General features: G+C 44.9%; 2 protein-coding genes across 2 annotated transcripts in view; one reads left to right on the top strand and one right to left on the bottom strand.

Moving 5' to 3' along the window:
- The window catches only part of cicb (capicua transcriptional repressor b), a 65889-nt gene extending 63016 nt beyond the window's left edge, over positions 1-2873 (top strand). The window contains exons 20-21 of the mRNA XM_061777849.1: positions 243-377; positions 1175-2873. Coding sequence (XP_061633833.1) covers positions 243-377; positions 1175-1434 — 395 coding nt within the window. The 3' untranslated portion in view covers positions 1435-2873. The remainder of the gene's footprint in view (positions 1-242; positions 378-1174) is intronic.
- Positions 2874-2910: 37 nt separating this feature from the next.
- On the bottom strand, positions 2911-17173 carry znf526 (zinc finger protein 526). The gene is made up of 8 exons (XM_061777850.1): positions 16973-17173; positions 11203-11546; positions 9800-9963; positions 9615-9716; positions 8195-8955; positions 7978-8116; positions 4327-5760; positions 2911-3484 (listed from the first exon to the last, which is right to left on the bottom strand). Exons 2-8 carry the CDS (start codon positions 11489-11491, stop codon positions 3338-3340), a joined length of 3036 nt encoding a protein of 1011 aa, XP_061633834.1. The 5' UTR covers positions 11492-11546; positions 16973-17173; the 3' UTR covers positions 2911-3337.
- Positions 17174-17406: the final 233 nt, after the last annotated feature.

The following is a 17406-nucleotide window of genomic DNA, read 5'->3' as shown; positions in this document are numbered from 1 at the left end:
GTATTTTTTTTTGAAGTAAAAAAAACTGCAAAAATTTGGAGGTGTTTTTTGGGGGGCTGGCTTTAATGCCATTGCCATTCATTTCAGCGAGGTCATGGAACAAATTGAACTAATAAGTCAAGTCAAGTAGTTGTTAGTTAGGTTCCTTTCTGCACAACTTTTTTTCCGTAGAGATCTTATTACTTATTTATTTATTTTTTATTATTCAATTTTTTTTTGTGTGTGTGTATTTCTTTCCATAGGCACAGATGGCGAGGACATCCTGGCTGAACTGGAGTTCGACAAAGTGCCGTACTCGTCGCTGCGTCGGACGCTGGACCAGAGGAGGGCGCTGGTGATGCAGCTGTTCCAGGAGCAGCAGGGCTTCTTTCCATCAGGTTTACATAACATACTTTATTACACGCATCCTTGACAATATGGCCCCCAAAATATATCTCAGCGCTCGCAACATAGACATATTTCAGCTGTCGTATTGATTCCACACTCAATCGTAAAAAGGGATAAGCTAGAATGCAAGGCAGTTGTCCTCACTGTCCCTTACCGAATATGTTTCGTACAACTCTGTACCATTCCAAATGTTCCTTTTCAAAATAATCTGAATAGGAATACATATAGGGTTACACCCCTAGTACACACACGAGGAAGAATAATAATAATATGAACCCTCCCTTTGTGTTAGTTTATTACGAACATGGGTCAATAAGACCCACTCTGTTTAATCAACAAAAAAGTACACGGGTGGGTCTGGAACGAGGACTGCAGCGATTAATTGAATAACTCAAATTACACTGTGCAATGTCAGTAAAGATTCTATTTTGATATATAAAAGGTAGAAGCAAAATCTCTGCCTTGAAGCTTCGCAGGGATCATTTTTCTACACGGACTGTCGCACACACCACTCCGTGTAAAAGTAAGCCAATCAAGCAATCAAAACTTCATTTTATACAATGCAACCCAAAGTGCTTTACATAAATTACAATCTAGTAGGTGCTGCTGTTTTGGTTAGCAACCAAGTTCAATCCTTTTAACGTTTCCGTGTAAACAATAGCATCTGTGAACGGGGTGGATTACTTCCCCTCTTATTTCTGACAACAACAAGCAAGGCGTTTATTTTGTCATCACACAAAGCCACGAATTGAGCCGCTGCAATTTTGACGTTGTTCTCCGCTTGCAGCTCAAGCCACGGCTGCCTTCCAGACTCGGTACTCGGACATATTCCCCACCAAGGTGTGTCTGCAGCTTAAGATCAGGGAGGTCCGGCAGAAAATCATGCAGACGGCCACCCCGGCCGACGCCGCCTATCTCCCCGTCCCCGCTGACTCGTTGCCCGGACCGTCTGGCGCCCAGTCAGCGGACGGGCCGGGAAGAGAAGACGAGGACGCCGAACCCGGGACCGAGGAGGATCCTGGCGACTCGCAAGACTCTTCCAGATGAGGACTTTTTGCCACAATGTGGACTCGTATTCCCATCTCTTTGAGATGTCTGTTTAGAACAAGAGTACCAAAATGAGAAAAAAAAAGAAAGTTCGAGAAACCGTGGTAACTGTATTAAGATTTCAGAATATTAGATTCTGCGGAACGGCCAAATGTGTCCATCGGCTTTAAAAAGACGACAACCTTTCTTCTTGATTTGTTTTGAATAATGTTAGAGAGGCAAATGCATCATAATTTTTTCCCTGGATGTGGAATCACTTCCAGTTAGCTGACATTCTGGGGGGCTGGGACCCTCAAATACTTTTTTTTTTTGTCCATCCCACTGACCCGAGTGGTCATTTTCCCACCGTTTTGTGACAAACAGACCACTTCAGGAGCGCTCTTAAAAAAATGACTGCAGAATTGACAGAAAGTGAGTGGACTTCTGGCTGTGCCATCTTTCTCGCTGGTCCCTGCATCGTAGTCAGAAGAAAGCAAACATTCCCGTGCCTCTAATTGGTTACGCATGAAGGAAGTAGGTTGGTCCATGGTGGCCATTTTACTCTACAACTTTTGTTTTTGCCAACAGTTTAGTTTTATGGACTTTAAGCATTTTAAATTTTAATATTGTGTTGGCTCCTCCTGTGACTTTTGTTATTCCTCAGTGCTCTCGATGCTCTTCCTTTGGAGGCATGTACTGTTCCCTTTCTCTGTGCTTTGTCTTCCCTTTCCTTTTTTTTTAAAACACATTTCTAGACCCGGGGCGACTGGTTAGCGCATCTGCCTGACAGTTCTGAGGACCGGGGTTCAATTCCCGGCCCCACCTGTGTGGAGTTTGCATGTTCTCCCCGTGCCTGCATGGGTTTTCTCCGGGCACTCCGGTTTCCTCCCACATCCCAAAAATATGCAGGGTAGGTTAATTGAAGACTCTAAATTACCCGTAGGTGTGAATGTGAGTGCGAATGGTTGTTTGTTTCTATGTGCCCTGCGATTGGCTGGCAACCAGTTCAGGGTGTACCCCGCCTCCTGCCTGATGATAGCTGGGATAGGCTCCAGCGCGCCCGCGACCCTAGTGAGGAAAAGCGGCTCAGAAAATGGATGGATGGATTTCTAGACCCGCCTCAACTATCACTCTCCTTTTATCCTTTCCTTTCGCCGCCTTTTATCACTTTATACCTCTCCTCCCTCCACCCAGTCACAATCAAAAACTGTTGGGACAGAATAATTGAGCTTTGTACAAAATTGGTTGGTTATATACAGTAAGCATCTACCATATACAGACATGAAAGAACAAAAAATGGACAACATGGAGAAAAAAAAGCAATTATATGGCTTGTTTTTGTGTTCATGTTTGGCTGTTCCAGTATCCAAGAGACAAATTTCTATGAATAATTTTAAGTTTGTATCTGTAAAGAATTTGTATCAGTATGCCAATAAAGTTAGGTGGTCAATTTAAAAAAAGTAATATTGTGGTGAATGAATTCAAAAGGACGCAAACTACATTTATTGATTTATTTATACCCCTTTTTGTCAAGCTCTCCAGCTATCACATCAAAATACAAATTATAGTAAAAATTATTTAAAAAGTCACATCAGGTACATGTATTCACATGGACACTCAAACCCCTTTAAAGTTCATTTTAAGACTCCTCATTAACAGTTCAACAATTTCATGTTTTCCATTAAAACACATTGCATTTATACACGTTTTCAAACAAAAAGTAGTTTTTTTTTTGTTTTTTTTTAAATAAAGTCTAGAATATATTTCTGATCAATTACATCTGAACTTCATTGGGGGGGGGGAACCTTTTCTTTCTAAAATAACGACATTTCTAATTTACCACCAACTTTTGAACAGTATGTTATGTATTACATATGTGAGTGGTTTTCATAACACGTGTTTCAAAGTGAGTAATTCTTGTGGTTCAGAGCATCTGCAGTCCATCCATGCCGCTCTCCAGGGCCGTCTGAAAGATCTCCAAGGCCTGCTCCAGAGGCAGCGCCCCACCCTCGCTGCTCTCGATGATGGCAATGGTCTCCCCGAACTCGTTGCACATGATGGTATTGGTGCCCTGTGACGGGACAAAAATTTGACACGTGATGCGGTATGCTTCGGATGATGAGTGTAGATCACGGGTGGGCAAAGTACGGCCTGCGGGCACACTGAATTATTTAATCCGGCCAACCGAGCATTTAGATGATCAGACTTCTGTGATATTTGCCACATTGCCACAATGCCTTTCACGCATTTGAAAGTTTTTCTGCTCTGACCTTGTTCTTACTTAACCTTCTAGTTTTGTATTGTTTCCTTTTGTTTGTTATTGATTTGCTGCTTTTATTTTATTGTTACTTACATGTTTGAAATAGACAATCGAAACAAAAATAAAACTGTTCTGTCCCAAACTTGTTTAATCTAAACTGATGTACTAATTTACTTTGTATTTGTTGCATAAACTATAAAATAATATAAACAATTGTGCATATTTTATTAAACAGTTTAGTTACAATAAATTATATAGTTATAAACCAGTGGCCGAAAAATCTGCTTCATAATTATTATTGAAATAGACAAACTTGAATGTTTTACATACAAATTTTAAACCATTTTTATTTCAAATTGTGCTATCGTAAATGTATTGAAAATAAAATAGATTAGTAAAATGAATTGTACACATTTCTTATTAAACAATTATAATTAGCTATGCCATCTACCTACACATTTTACACGCAAATTCTTCACTTTACAAAAATGTTTTTCATAGATGAAGTTAAAATAACCAATTAATAAAATGTTTAAAATTTGTATCTATTCAAATTATTTATTTTAATAAATACAAATGTTAAATATTTAGTATTTTATTAAATAATCAGCTATAATCGGTTATGCCCACCCCTGCTCAAGACATATACGGACCTGCTGAACGTCTGACGATTGGATCTGGATGAAGTGAGGCTGCCCCTTGGGGAGTTCCACCGCAGAAACCTCCACACCCGAGACAGCTTTGGCGTTAGCCTCACGGTCCCGGTCCCTCTTCTGCTGGCAACTGTGTGTCTTCTTGTGGTTCCTAAGGTTGGAAAAGGTCTTGAAGGCCTTTCCGCAGTGCGGGCAGACGTGCGGCCGCTCCCCCGTGTGTGTGCGGCGGTGTTCGACCAGGTGCATGCTTTGGACAAAGCCCTTGCCGCACATCTCGCAGCAGAAAGGACGCAAGCCTGAGTGCGTGCGCAGGTGCTCGCGCAGGTGCGTCCTCTGGCGGAAGCGCTTGCTGCAGATCTGACACGGGAAAGGCCGCTCGCCCGTGTGCACCCGCTGGTGCAGCGCTACGCCTGAGCTGGACACGAACAGCTTGCCGCACACGGGGCACTGGTGGGATTTAGCCCGCTTGCCGGGTGCGCCGCGCAGCCGCACGGGACCGGGGTGGCTCAGCTTGTGGAGCCGCAGATTGGCGGGGGAGTTGAGCTTCTTACCGCAGATGTCACAATCCAAGCCACCTTGAACCAGAGTGCCGGAATCTTCTGCGGTAGAGGGGGACCGCTCCGATTGGCTGGCGGGGTTGCCCCCCGACTCTAGAGGAATGAGGGGATGTTGCGCCGAAGAGTGGGCATCTAGTTGCCTCCTGGTGAGGAAGCCAGTCTCGCAGTGGGGACAAGGGAAGGGTGCGGGAGATCCCTGGTGGTGCGTGAAGCGATGTGCGGCCAGCTTGGTGCACCAGCGGAAGGCGGCGGGGCAGTCGGGACACTTCAGGCCCCCGCTTCCGCCCCCCGCGTGCAGAAGGCTGTGCTGGCGCAGGTTGGATGACTGCGAGAAGGAGCGCTGGCACACGTCGCAGCGGTACGGCCGCACGCCAGTGTGGATCAGCGTGTGGCGGGTGAGGTTGGCGAGGGATGAAAATGTTTTGCCGCAGTCGGCGCACTGGAAAGGCCGCTCGCCCGTGTGCGTGCGGATGTGGTTGCGTACGTGGATCTGCTTCTTGAAGGCCTTGCCACAGACGCCGCACAGGAAGCTGCGCTCGGGCCCGTGCGCCGCACGCCGGTGCTGGAGGAGCTGCAGCTGGGAGGGGAACGTCTTCGGACAAGAGCGACAAGTGAACCCGCCTTTTTCCGAAGACGCGGGCGGAGCGCTTCCTGCAGAGCTGGACGCGACATCTTCGGCAGATTTGTCGTCAGGACGCTCTTCACTCTCCTTTCCTTGACCCTCACTCCTGTCCATCTTGTTCAGATCCGCAGGGTCCTGGTCCATGTTTTCCATCTCCTCCTCAGAGAGGGGGGCCATCATCCGCGTGTTCTTCTCCCTGGCTCGCTGTAGGATGGCCAGAATGGAGAGAGAGGCTCGTTGTGGAGCAGTGTTGACCTGGAGAGGTACAGAAACCACAAATTGAGATTAACATAGTCAGTGATGTAACCAATAATATGGTTGCCAAATCAGTTTGTCGGTTTTTTTGGTACCAGTGCCTAAATCAGTGTTGTCAGAGGTCTCAAAGATGGAGGTGTGTGTTAAAAGTAGGGATGTAGCGATATCTACCATAATTTCTCGTGTATAATGCGCACCTATGTATAATACACACCCCCAAAGTTTACCACAAAATTCTGGAAAACCCTTCCTTCTACCCTTGTAAAATGCATTTTTACAATGCATGATTTTGCTTATACCCATATAATCAAAACAAAGTATATTTGTTAGTTTTTTCAAATAATTATTCTGAAGTTCAGCACTTCATTTAAACACATAATACTTTTTTTATTTACTTGCTCTTATTTTGAAATTCACAGTCCTACTTTTATTTAGTAAATGAGAAAATGCACAGTGGTCCTCATATGTTTGATTACCCAAACAGCATTTGTAAGATGTATACAATTCTCTGAACAAAATATGAAGGACCAGTCAAAACACATTTAATTTTATTTTAATGGGATTCAAATTAAACTGTCAATCATTTCAGAAAAGCATTATCATTAAACAAAACATAACCATAAAGAAATTAATGATCGTTGTTGTTCAGCCATCAGTCGTATTTAGAACAAAAAAACAAGATTTCACAAATTCTGCCTGTGTATGCAGTTATGAGCACAACTGTACATGTATGCAGTCATATATGCATATACCCCTGTCATATTGGAATGAAAGTGTAGGCTACATCTTTTTCATAACCTATAGGTGGCGGTGGCATATTGGAATGAAAGTGTACACCTTTTTCATAACCACTAGATGGCGGCATACAGTTATAAAACACCGACTATAACAGTTATAAAGCATACAGTTAAACACCGATCAGGATGCGGCTTCGTGAAGTGGAGGTCCACCAGCAGCCGATCCCAGCCTGTGGGTCTGCGTTTGCTGGGACGGAGGCCGGCGCGAACAACAAGGCGCCTTTCGCCTAATGACTGCGATGGCATAGGGGCTACACAGTAGCCTTGGGAGGGACTCGGAGCACCGAGTTGTTTCTGCATCTCTCCCAACGCAGCCTTTTGGTCACGTGGGTCAGGCAGCCAATCAGTGCATTTTTTTTGTGACGTACCCCACTTGGTCACATGGGTTACTTGTCCAATCGGATGCGTTTATACTCTTATCGAGGTAGTGGAGTGCTGTAGTCTGGCTGTAGCAGCCTGGCTAAGCGGCGTGGCTGCATAGAGCTGGCCCAAAACCAGATTTTAAACACAACAGCTCATTATTTTGTACCAAGACCTCGACGATATCAAGGCACTTTTAATTTCGCGATATTGCAGTATTGTGAATATTTTTACATCCCTAGTTAAAAGTGATCTGCTTGGAAAACAGTCAAGGCCGAGTGGGGTAGACACTAGGTGTGGAACGGCTAAAATATTTTGGGCCCTCGACGCTACGGTGATGACAGTCGAGTCAACTAATTGATAATGTCATTGATATTTTTTCAGTTGTCAACTAGCAGTCTGCTCAACAGTTTGTCTTCTGCCTCCAAACACAAGCTCACTCTCCCTACCGTCCCCAGTTGCACTTGCCCCAAACCGCAACTTGCTCATCCAGACCACGTTCAAACAACTTCACAGCCTTTCAGACAGTCGGAACTTACACCAACTAATGTAACACAACAGCAGGGTCGCCATTCGTGAGAGTACTAGAACTACAAATAATTTTTTTTTAAATAGGAGGAGCGAATGCTCTGCAATAATGTATCGGAGCGACCTTGTAGTTGTATGTCTAATTTTGCGAGACTTCCATAAGTTTCGACTGTCTATGAAGGTGTCTGTAAGTGATTTGTGATTGGAAGAGCGGGTCAGCGGTGGAGGAGAGTGGATGGAGGAATAGAATAGAAGGCTGTGTGTCTGTGGGGTGAAAGCAGACGGTTCAGCGAAACACTAGATGGACGGGGCTTTTTTTGTGTGATTATGACCACACTAACCATTTTTTTAACCAAAAGAGGTTGTTAATCGACCGCCACAAGTCCTCATATTATTGTTGATGCAGACACTATCCAGTATTCTCTTTCACCAACAACTCCAACTTAAATGTTGGCTGGCAAGACAAAGCAAAAAAAATAAAAAAAATTGTGATTGTCCAGTTGTATCTAGTAAGAATGAGGGTTTGAACTACCGTGGAGGTGTTGGAGGCAGGCATGCCACAGGCGTTGAGGCTGAGGTGTGACCGTCGGTGGTAAAGGTACTTGGTCATGTTGGTGAAGGTCTTGTTGCAGAACTGGCACTTGTGAAGGGGGTTCGCCGTGTGAGACTTCCTGCAAGAAGCACACGAAGGTGAAAGATGAGGCCCCGTGGGAGCAGAGAGGACACCGCCCTCGCAGGGCTTACCTTACCTGTGCATGATGAGGGTCATCTCGGTGGTGAAGCCTTGGCCGCAGTCCACGCACAAATACCTGCTCACACCCAAGTGGGTGCGCAGGTGGGCCTGCAGTGAGCTCTCTTTCTTGAAAACCCTGCCGCACTCAGTGCACTCATGCGTGCCCTGCTCGTGTACGCGCTGGTGAGCTTTGAGCCGGTTGACGGAGCTGAAGTTGCGACTGCACAGTGAGCACTGCTGGGTCTTGGGCAACAGCGCAGGTTTCTTCTCCGTTGTTATGGCTTGGTTCAGTTGCCCTATGGAGTTGTCCGTCTTGTCCACCATTTCCTCGCGCCCCCGGGCTTCCTCCAAGCCGCACATCAGTCCCACCTCCGAACTCTCTTTGTCCTGACCCAGGAAGTGCTCCCCCTGGTGTTGGAGGAGGTCCTCCGGGGTCTGGAAGAGAAGGGAGCATTCAGAGCATTCGTACGGTTGGATGACCACCATCTCTGTCGGCGGTCGCCGGGTGTCGGCGACGCCCACGGGGGACAACATCAGCTCCACTCGGCGGGCGGTGCCGTTCTCCAGGGCGCCACGCTTTTGCCAGCCCGCCACGGACGCAATCTTGCTGGGTTGAGCGCGCGTGCCGGAGCTATCGGCCAGAGCTTGGGCCGTCAGGATCTGAAGGTGCATGGTGGCTGAGCCGGGGGTAGGCGTCACTGTGGGAAGCAGGGAGGGGCAGCTGGCGGACTTTGAGATGGGGTGGCCTTTCTTTTTTTGCTGCTGCTGTGCAAACACCTGCAACGGACACAAGGCAAACCTGTTGCAAATCCTCAGATGCCTTTGTAGGGGAACTAAACCCTTTTGTGCTGGAACAGTTTTGCTTTGCATACACACACACTCACACACATACATACATACATATATATATATATATATATATATACACACACACATACATATGCACATATAATATATATACACATATATATATACACACATATACAGTGTTACCTCGCCACTTCGTGCTTCACGTTTTACGGCTTCAGTGCTTTGCGGGTTTTTCCAAAAGATTCATAAAAAAATAAATAAATAAAAAATATTTAAAAATCCAGCCATATCGGCAGCCATATTGCGTTGTTTCATGTTGATGCGCGCGAGAGAAGGTTTCACTGCATGCCAAACAAAGAGATGAGTTGACTCAGAGGCTTTGTACATGCCTGTACTGTATGGCACTCATACAAGGCGCGTAATTGGTTCCCGGCGCGACATTACAAAAAAAGTATTCTTTTAAAATCCAAATCAAACTCCTATTTTGTGTGTCGTAAACATCAATGCTCAAACCCCCCTCCTCCGCCGCGCTGACGGATACCCACCACCGCAAATATAGAATCCAATCCTGTGAGAAACAATGATAATACTGTGCGTTTCCGTCAAAGGAGTATAAATTGAAGTACCTGTGCCAAAATCTCCCCGGCCTGCCGCTCACTCAACACAAAGTTCTGCATGTTGGTGACAGGAGCCACGGTGCCGTCCGCTTGGACCTCGTACTCCTGTGGCTGGGAATCACAGGCTGATTCGTTAACTTGACTTTTTTAAAGAGACCATTAACCCAACATTTCTTTTCCGGTCTCTGTCTTACAGTCATCTCCGCGTAGGTGCTCGTGGTGCTACTGTTGTGGCTTTTGCGGTGTTCCAGCCACGTGTTGGGCGAGTCAAACAAAGCAAGACAGTCGAGACACTGGTACTGGACCGGTTGGGGTGGCTGTGAACCACAATCTTGGGACACCTCAGCCTCACACAACTCTGGAGTAGAGATCACACACACACACACACACACACATTAAGGAATTCCAAATTTGAAATGACTATTCCATTGATCGTTAGACATTTCCTTCTACAATTACTCGGATTCACATTTTACTATGACTTTTGTAAGGAAAAATATGATTTTGTTTTCATGAAATTACTTTTTCTTGTAAAATTTCGACGATATTTCTGTAACTTTTTCCTGTTAAAAAATATGACCTACACATTTTTCTGGAATATCAAAAACAATTCTCATAAACCTTTATTTCTCACCCACTGAAACCTTTTTCCTGTTCAAAAAAACTCTCTTTTTGTTAAATTTGGTGTTGTGACTTTGGAATTGTGAATTATGTATGTAACATTAGAAAACAAATCCTGTAGAATTACAAATTTTTCTGTCATATGACAACCTAATCATTTGAAATGGACCGCTGCATATTCGCAGTCTGGCATTCGCAGATTTTTGGGGGGAACCTATCCCGTAATTCGCGGAAGCCATTATTTTCGCAATATTTTTTTTCCAGATTCCCCGCTTATTGGTGTTTTTTTTAATGCAATCCCACCGCTTTTTTAAAATTATGATTATTTTTTTAAATAATGAGCATCAATTATTCGCAGATTTTCACTATTCATGGTCAGGCCCGCTCCCTGTCACCTGTATTCAGAGACTTTTTCCTCTCAAAATTCATTTTCTCATAAAATGATGCATTTTTCCTCATACAAATGAGAATTTTCTTATTACTATTTCAGCAATATGGAAAAAAATATTCTGTTGTGAAATTACTACTTTATTTGTTATTTTATAAATTTACAAAATAAATTTCTGTGTTTTTCTGTGCCATTTAAAACTTTCGTAAATTTTAAAAACTTTGTCAAGTTGGTCTTGTTTTTCTTGTAAAATTACCACTATTTTCTCCATGTAAAATAAAATAAGGCAAACTGTCTTAATTAAAATGCAGATTTACAACTCTAAACGAGATGACTTGTCAAGGTATGTAGTTCAAGTCAGTCTAGTCAAGTCTTTTGGCTACCAAGTTTAAAGTCAAGTCTTTCGTAAGTATTGGCAAGCAAGTCGCGAGTCATAAAACTGGCAACTCGAGTCAAGTCAAATGACAAATCCCCCCCATCTCTGCTATAAAGAGATCTCTAATATATTTTTTTAGTGAACTAGGAAATTAGGGAATAGGGAATGAGTGAAGGATTCCAACAAAGACCCCACCCAACAAAATGTCTGACCTTGTTGCTTAGCCTCCATCCCAGCCTCCCGCATGTGCATCTCCTGGTGCAGCAGCAGCTCCTCGGAGTCCACGAGTACCGAGCCACACTCCAGGCACTGGTACTGCTCGCAGTGGACCACCTGGCCCACCTCACCTTCCTCTCCCTCCTGGCCTGTATGAATCTCCTGGTGGATCAGCACATCCTCCAGGGAGTTGAAAAGCTGGTAGCATTCGCTACACATGTATTGGTGTTCCACGCAGTCCTCCTCAGGCTGCTCCACCTCCATGTAGATGCCCTGCGCCTCCATGATGTCAACAGGTCTTGTTTTATCGAATTGATTCAGGGGCAAGGTAATACTGCAACTGTGAACAACATAAAAATAGAATTTGTCATTTAAAAGAAACTTGGAAAAATTATTAATTTGACCGTTTGTGTTGTATAAAAATAAATGTCTCTAGAGTTACTGACCAACGTCAAGCATAAAATTAATCTAAATATTTTGCTGTCCATATGCTACATACAGGAAGTCCTCGATTTACGAACGAGTTCTGTTCCTACGCTGGCGATGTAACCCGAAATTCCGCGTAAGTCGCATTTCATCGTTAAAGTCAACATTTATGTCGAAATACTTCTGTTACGGGTATTGTCCCACGTGATTGTGACAGCAAACTCAGTGTGTGTGGGCGTGTGCGTCGATGTGTGAGTGAGACCGGACTGTGAAGGAGGAAGGAGTGCGTGTGTACAGTGGCAAGTGTAGTGACGGCGACTGGGGAAGAGTAGCGATTAGCGGAGGACCCGTTGACGTTGAATGTGCAGAGGAGCTAATAAAGCCATTAAAGCGGCAAATCAGTACATCGTGCCTTTATTGTTGCCGCCACCCAGCTCAGCTGTGCAACGAGAGAAGGGAGTTAACCCTGAGGAGGACAACTTCGGCACTGGAGAAGGCGTCTCCCCTGCGTTTCCTGACCACGGTCAGGTGACATAGCAGGAAAGGTTAACACTTCGTATAAAGAAACTAAAATCCATCCATCCATTTTCTGAGCCGCTTCTCCTCACTAGGGTCGCGGGCGTGCTGGAACCTATCCCAGCTGTCATCGGGCAGGAGGTGGGGTACACCCTGAACTGGTTGCCAGCCAATCGCAGGGCACATACAAACAAACAACCATTTGCACTCACATTCACACCTACGGGCAATTTAGAGTTGTCAATCAACCTACCATGCATGTTTTTGGGATGTGCCGTGAAAAAACCCACGCAGGCACGGGGAGAACATGCAAACTCCACACAGGCGGGGCCGAGGATTGAACCCCGGTCCTCAGAACTGTGAGCCTGACGCTCTAACCAGTCGTCCACCGTGCCGTCGAAACTAAAATACATTAAAATAAAAAAATAAGATGCTGTACTTACCATTACTGCTGAGAGTGTGAAAAAAGGAGGGCGAAAAAGGCAAAGATACTCAAGGCGCACAGACAAGCACTATGCACTAGCTAAGCAGAAACATTATAGTGCTGGGGACAAAATGGCGGACGAGGCACGGGCGTCGTAAAGTCGAAATGTCGTAGCTCGAGTACGTTGTAATTCGAGGACTTCCTGTATATACAGCGTAGTGTATGAACTGCTGCCTCCATGAGTGAAAATGCTTTTATTGTCTTTACAGGTAGTCACTTTTTTTCCCTTCACATTCTCGGCTTCGTCCCGGTAACTAAATCCGGTCTCAAAATCGGTCCAGTAGTACATAAGGCGATTGTGGACTTCAGGAGGCATCCTTCGCCACAGGTGCCCCTTACGCTGCCCAACTGCCTTGTGTCAACCATTGAGACCTTCAAGTTCCTGGGAATTACAGTCTCTCAGGACCTGACGTGGGAGTTCAACATCAACTCCATCCTCAAAAAGGCCCAGCAGAGGATCTACTTCCTGCGGCTTCTGAGGAAGCACGGCCTGCCACAGGAGCTGTTAAGGCAGTTCTACACAGCGGTGATCGAATCAGTCCTGTGTTCTTCCATCACAGTCTGGTTTGGTACTGCTACAAAAAAGGGCAAACTCTGACTGCAACAGACAATCAAAACTGCTGGAAAAATTGTCAGAGGACTTGGCATCATTTTGCAAAATTGTCAAAAAAATAAAATGCATCGGCGGCGGCACGGTGAAAGACTGGTTAGAGCGTCAGCCTCACAGTTCTGAGGACCGGGGTTCAATCCCCGGCCCCGCCTGTGTGGAGTTTGCATGTTCTCCCCGTGCCTGCGTGGGTTTTCTCCAGGCACTCCGGTTTCCTCCCACATCTCAAAAACATGCATTAATTGGAGGCTCTATATTTCCCATAGGTGTGAATGTGAGTGTGAATGGTTGTTTGTTTGTATGTGCCCTGCAATTGGCTGGTAACCAGTTCAGGGTGTACCACGCCTGCTGCCTGATGATGCCTGGGATGGGCTCCAGCACGCCCACGACCCTAGTGAGGAGAAGCGGCTCAGAAAATGGATGGAAATGTATCGGCATTACCACATTACTGGTAGCCTTTTATTGCTCAGAGACTGTGTTTTTATGTCTCAAAAGTATTCTCTGTCAATTGACTGTCTGACTAACCGGAGACAAATTCCTTGTGTTTTTGACATACTTAACAAATAAAGAGGATTCTGATTCTGAAAGCCCATCCCTCGTTTCTATCCTTGTAAAGCACAATTCACCAACCGTTGGATTGTTGGCCCACTAGTAGGGAACTTGCTCTAAAAGGGGATGTGGAAAATTAAAAGAGAGGGGGATATTTTTAGGGCTGCAACAACGACTCTGGTATTTCGAGTACGAGAAAATGGCGAAAGTGTGGGAACATTTATCCATCCATCCATCCATCCTTTTACTACTGCTTATCCGATGTCGGGTCGCAGTAGCTTTAGCAGGGATGCCCAGACTTCCCACTCCCCAGCCACTTCATCCAGCTCTTCCGGGGGGACCCCAAGGCGTTCCCAGGCCAGCCGAAGGAGGTAGTCTCTCCAGCGTGTCCTGGGTCGCCACACCACACCAGGGAGGCGTCCGGGAGGCATCTGAATCAGATGCCCCAGCCACCTCATCTGGCTCCTCTCGATGTGGAGGAGCAACGGCTCTACTCTCCTTCTTTACCACAACGGATCGATACAAAGTCTGCATCACTGCAGACGCTGCACCGATCCGCCTGTCGATCTCCCGTTCCATTCTTCCCTCATTCGTGAACAAGACCCCAAGATACTTGAACTCCTCCACTCGGGGCAGGATCTCATCCCCGACCTGGAGAGGGCACGCCACCCTTTTCCGACTGAGGACCATGGTTTCAGATTTGGAGGTGCTGATTCTGGGAGCATTTAAATTAATTCTAAAAGGCAAGGTGAGCACCATGACGTGTAATCGTTGTAACACGGATCTTGCTCTCCGCCGAAGACGCCTAGTACCCCAATATGAAGTCGCCGCGGAACCAAAACAAGGAAAATGAAATGTGCAAATCAGTGTGATTAATGTTAATGTACCCTACTAGCACAGCGTTACCCCTGCGGGGATCTAGTCTCTGTCTGCTACATGTACACATTCGCAACAGACAACTGTGCCCCATGTCCCTCTAGTTAACATTTCTTAATTTCCCGCTCTCTCGCTGGTGTCCGCCCTTGCAAAGTGCACACAGTTACGGCAGAGGAGCAGCTCGGCACCGTGAGAGGACAGTGTTTAGCTGCTATCTAGCCGCAGCTCGTACTCTACCTGGCTGGTGTAGCACAAGCGAGCATTCCCACAGTCCTTTCTGAACAGTTGGTAAAGCAGGGAGCAATATATGTGGACACACTGGTCTTTTAACCAGCTCGGAGCTGGTTTAAAAAGAAAAAATACAGTGCTGGCAGCTCTGTGAACACACGTGCATGAGCCTCGTTTTAAACTGAGACAGATATGATGATGTCATCAATAAGAGTTATCGCAATTGGTCGGTTGAGTCCAAATCTGTGCCCTCGACCAAATTTATACCTTCTACCAATTATAGTGTTTATACAGCGCACCCCTAGTGGGTACCAACCACGAAGTGGGCAGGTACTTGAATAATTATTTGACAAAACTGCATCACACTGTCGGTGATTTCAAATTCACCCGTTTTGGAAACCCTATGCCGTTTATTGCCTTTTGCATTTAATCGACAAACCGCATAGATTTCAAACTTAAACCAAGTCACAGACTCATTTTGAGCTGTGTTATGCATAAACAGTAGAAAAAAAATATTCTGATGGGTGGGGAATTTAAGGCGAGTTTTTAGGGCAAGTGAAGATGTTTGCATTGTCACAGTAATTTTGATGCATCAACTTGGAGAGCCCCTGAGAATTGCGGCCCATACCAGTTTCCATCCATCCATTTTCCGTACTGCTTATACTTATTGGTGGATATTTTTATTGGAAACTTCTTAGCCAATCAGAGAAGGGGTTCCCCAAGTAGCAGACGATACGAAAGGGTTCAATGAGTTATGTTGTTATACTGTTTTACTGGAATTTTATGGCATTTTTTTTAACCAGATTTTATATAAGCAATATCACACAAACGTTCCCATCCATCATCTGGAACCCATTATTCGATTTTCTAAATTATTGGTGTATTGTTGGGACGACTTATAGTGAACCACTGATAAGTGATTGAAAAAAAATAAACTACTATTTTTGAACTCCAAAAATGATTGAATAAGCGGGGATACACAGCAGATTAGCCCCCCTACCGCCCAAAAAAAGAAAAAACAAAAAGAAAAACGAATTTTTAAAAAATGTAAGGTTGAAGTGGCCGTAACAACCAGACTTAGCATTTTGGGAAATCTTGTTACATTGCTAATTTAGGTGTGTTTATAATCTGACCCACGGGACATTTGAGTATGTCTTTTGTTAACCTGTGGCATATTCTATATATATATATATATATATATATATAATGATACAAAGAGTAATGACATTAAAACAGACTAACAACTAATTTATTTGTCACCTATAACACAAAGACTGTTTATTATTTACATACAGGTTGGGCCAAAAGTAGGTATACAGTACAATTTACACTTTTTTCCATTTTATTACACAAACAGTTTTATTTCCGGGCATCCTTTCCTTTCTGACCTCCTTTATTCTTTACATTATGCCTTCCTTCCCCAGATCTACTTTCCTGTCTCTTCCATCATACCTGTTTTTTATTCATCCAGCTTTCTTCCATCATTTAAACATGATTTTCTGCCCTCCTTCCACCTTATAGCCTGAAACTATTCAATTTAATTTAAAAGGTGTAACTACTGTACTTTTAGCACGTCGTGTATTTAACTGCTTTGACCTGCATTGGATTGTTGGTTTAAGCGCGTTTAACCCTCAAAAGGTGAAGATCTCCAACATTATCTTGATGTGGAAAGCACCAATAATGGAAGTGTTGATTATGTGGCGCAAACTAAATTATTTTACATTACAACACTGACAAAAAGCCGCAAAAAAAGACATGTCTCGACTTAGCAGTTAGCAAACAAGATATATGGCCCTAGTTGCTAGCTTCGTCCCAGCCACTGGCTACCATGGTCGTGTTCTACCAAAATAACGCTTCTTATTAGCTTCGCTTGTGTATTAAGTGTGTGATAGCGTGTGGAGGGCGGTTGGAGGCGCTCCCTCGGCTTGCGAGGACCAGTTTTTGTTCTCCTCGGCACCGCTATTTCCTGACGTCGGCTGCCCGGTTCGCCGGGCGGTCCGTCAGGCGGCGCTAGCCACTTTTCGCCGGAGCTCTCCGGGCAAAAGGCGGCAGGGGCCCTTCTTTTTTTTATTATTATTACCTCTCATTTACTGTCGTCAGACGGCACCATTCGTAGACATCACCGCACGTCACTCACACGTTCCACAAGATCCGCTCCTCCGACGAGGGCACGCCAAATATAGAACGTGAATTGCTGCTCGCCGCGAACTGTGTTTCAAGGCGTGTAGACAGACGTTAACATACCGTTTTCCTCCATTTTTGTTAAACTAAAAGCCCCGCCCAATATGCGGTTCAAAACTTCGAACCGTGATTGGAGGTCTTTCTTGTCAATCACAGGGCACGCTTTGGGTGGTGGGTATTGTAGTTTTAGCCAGCCGATACTGATTCTGAAGTCTTTTTTTTTTTTGCGGATTTTTGTATGTGATTTGGTCAATTTATGTGTGCTACGGGTTATTTTTTCCCGTTATTTTATCCTAGCATTGCCGTCTTTGTCGACCTCTTTGTATAGATTTA

Source organism: Phyllopteryx taeniolatus, chromosome 6 (genome assembly GCF_024500385.1).
Source record: "Phyllopteryx taeniolatus isolate TA_2022b chromosome 6, UOR_Ptae_1.2, whole genome shotgun sequence".
Lineage (NCBI taxonomy): Eukaryota > Metazoa > Chordata > Actinopteri > Syngnathiformes > Syngnathidae > Phyllopteryx > Phyllopteryx taeniolatus.
Note: the sequence above shows the minus strand (reverse complement) of the source record. Positions and strands in the feature narration are given on the sequence as shown.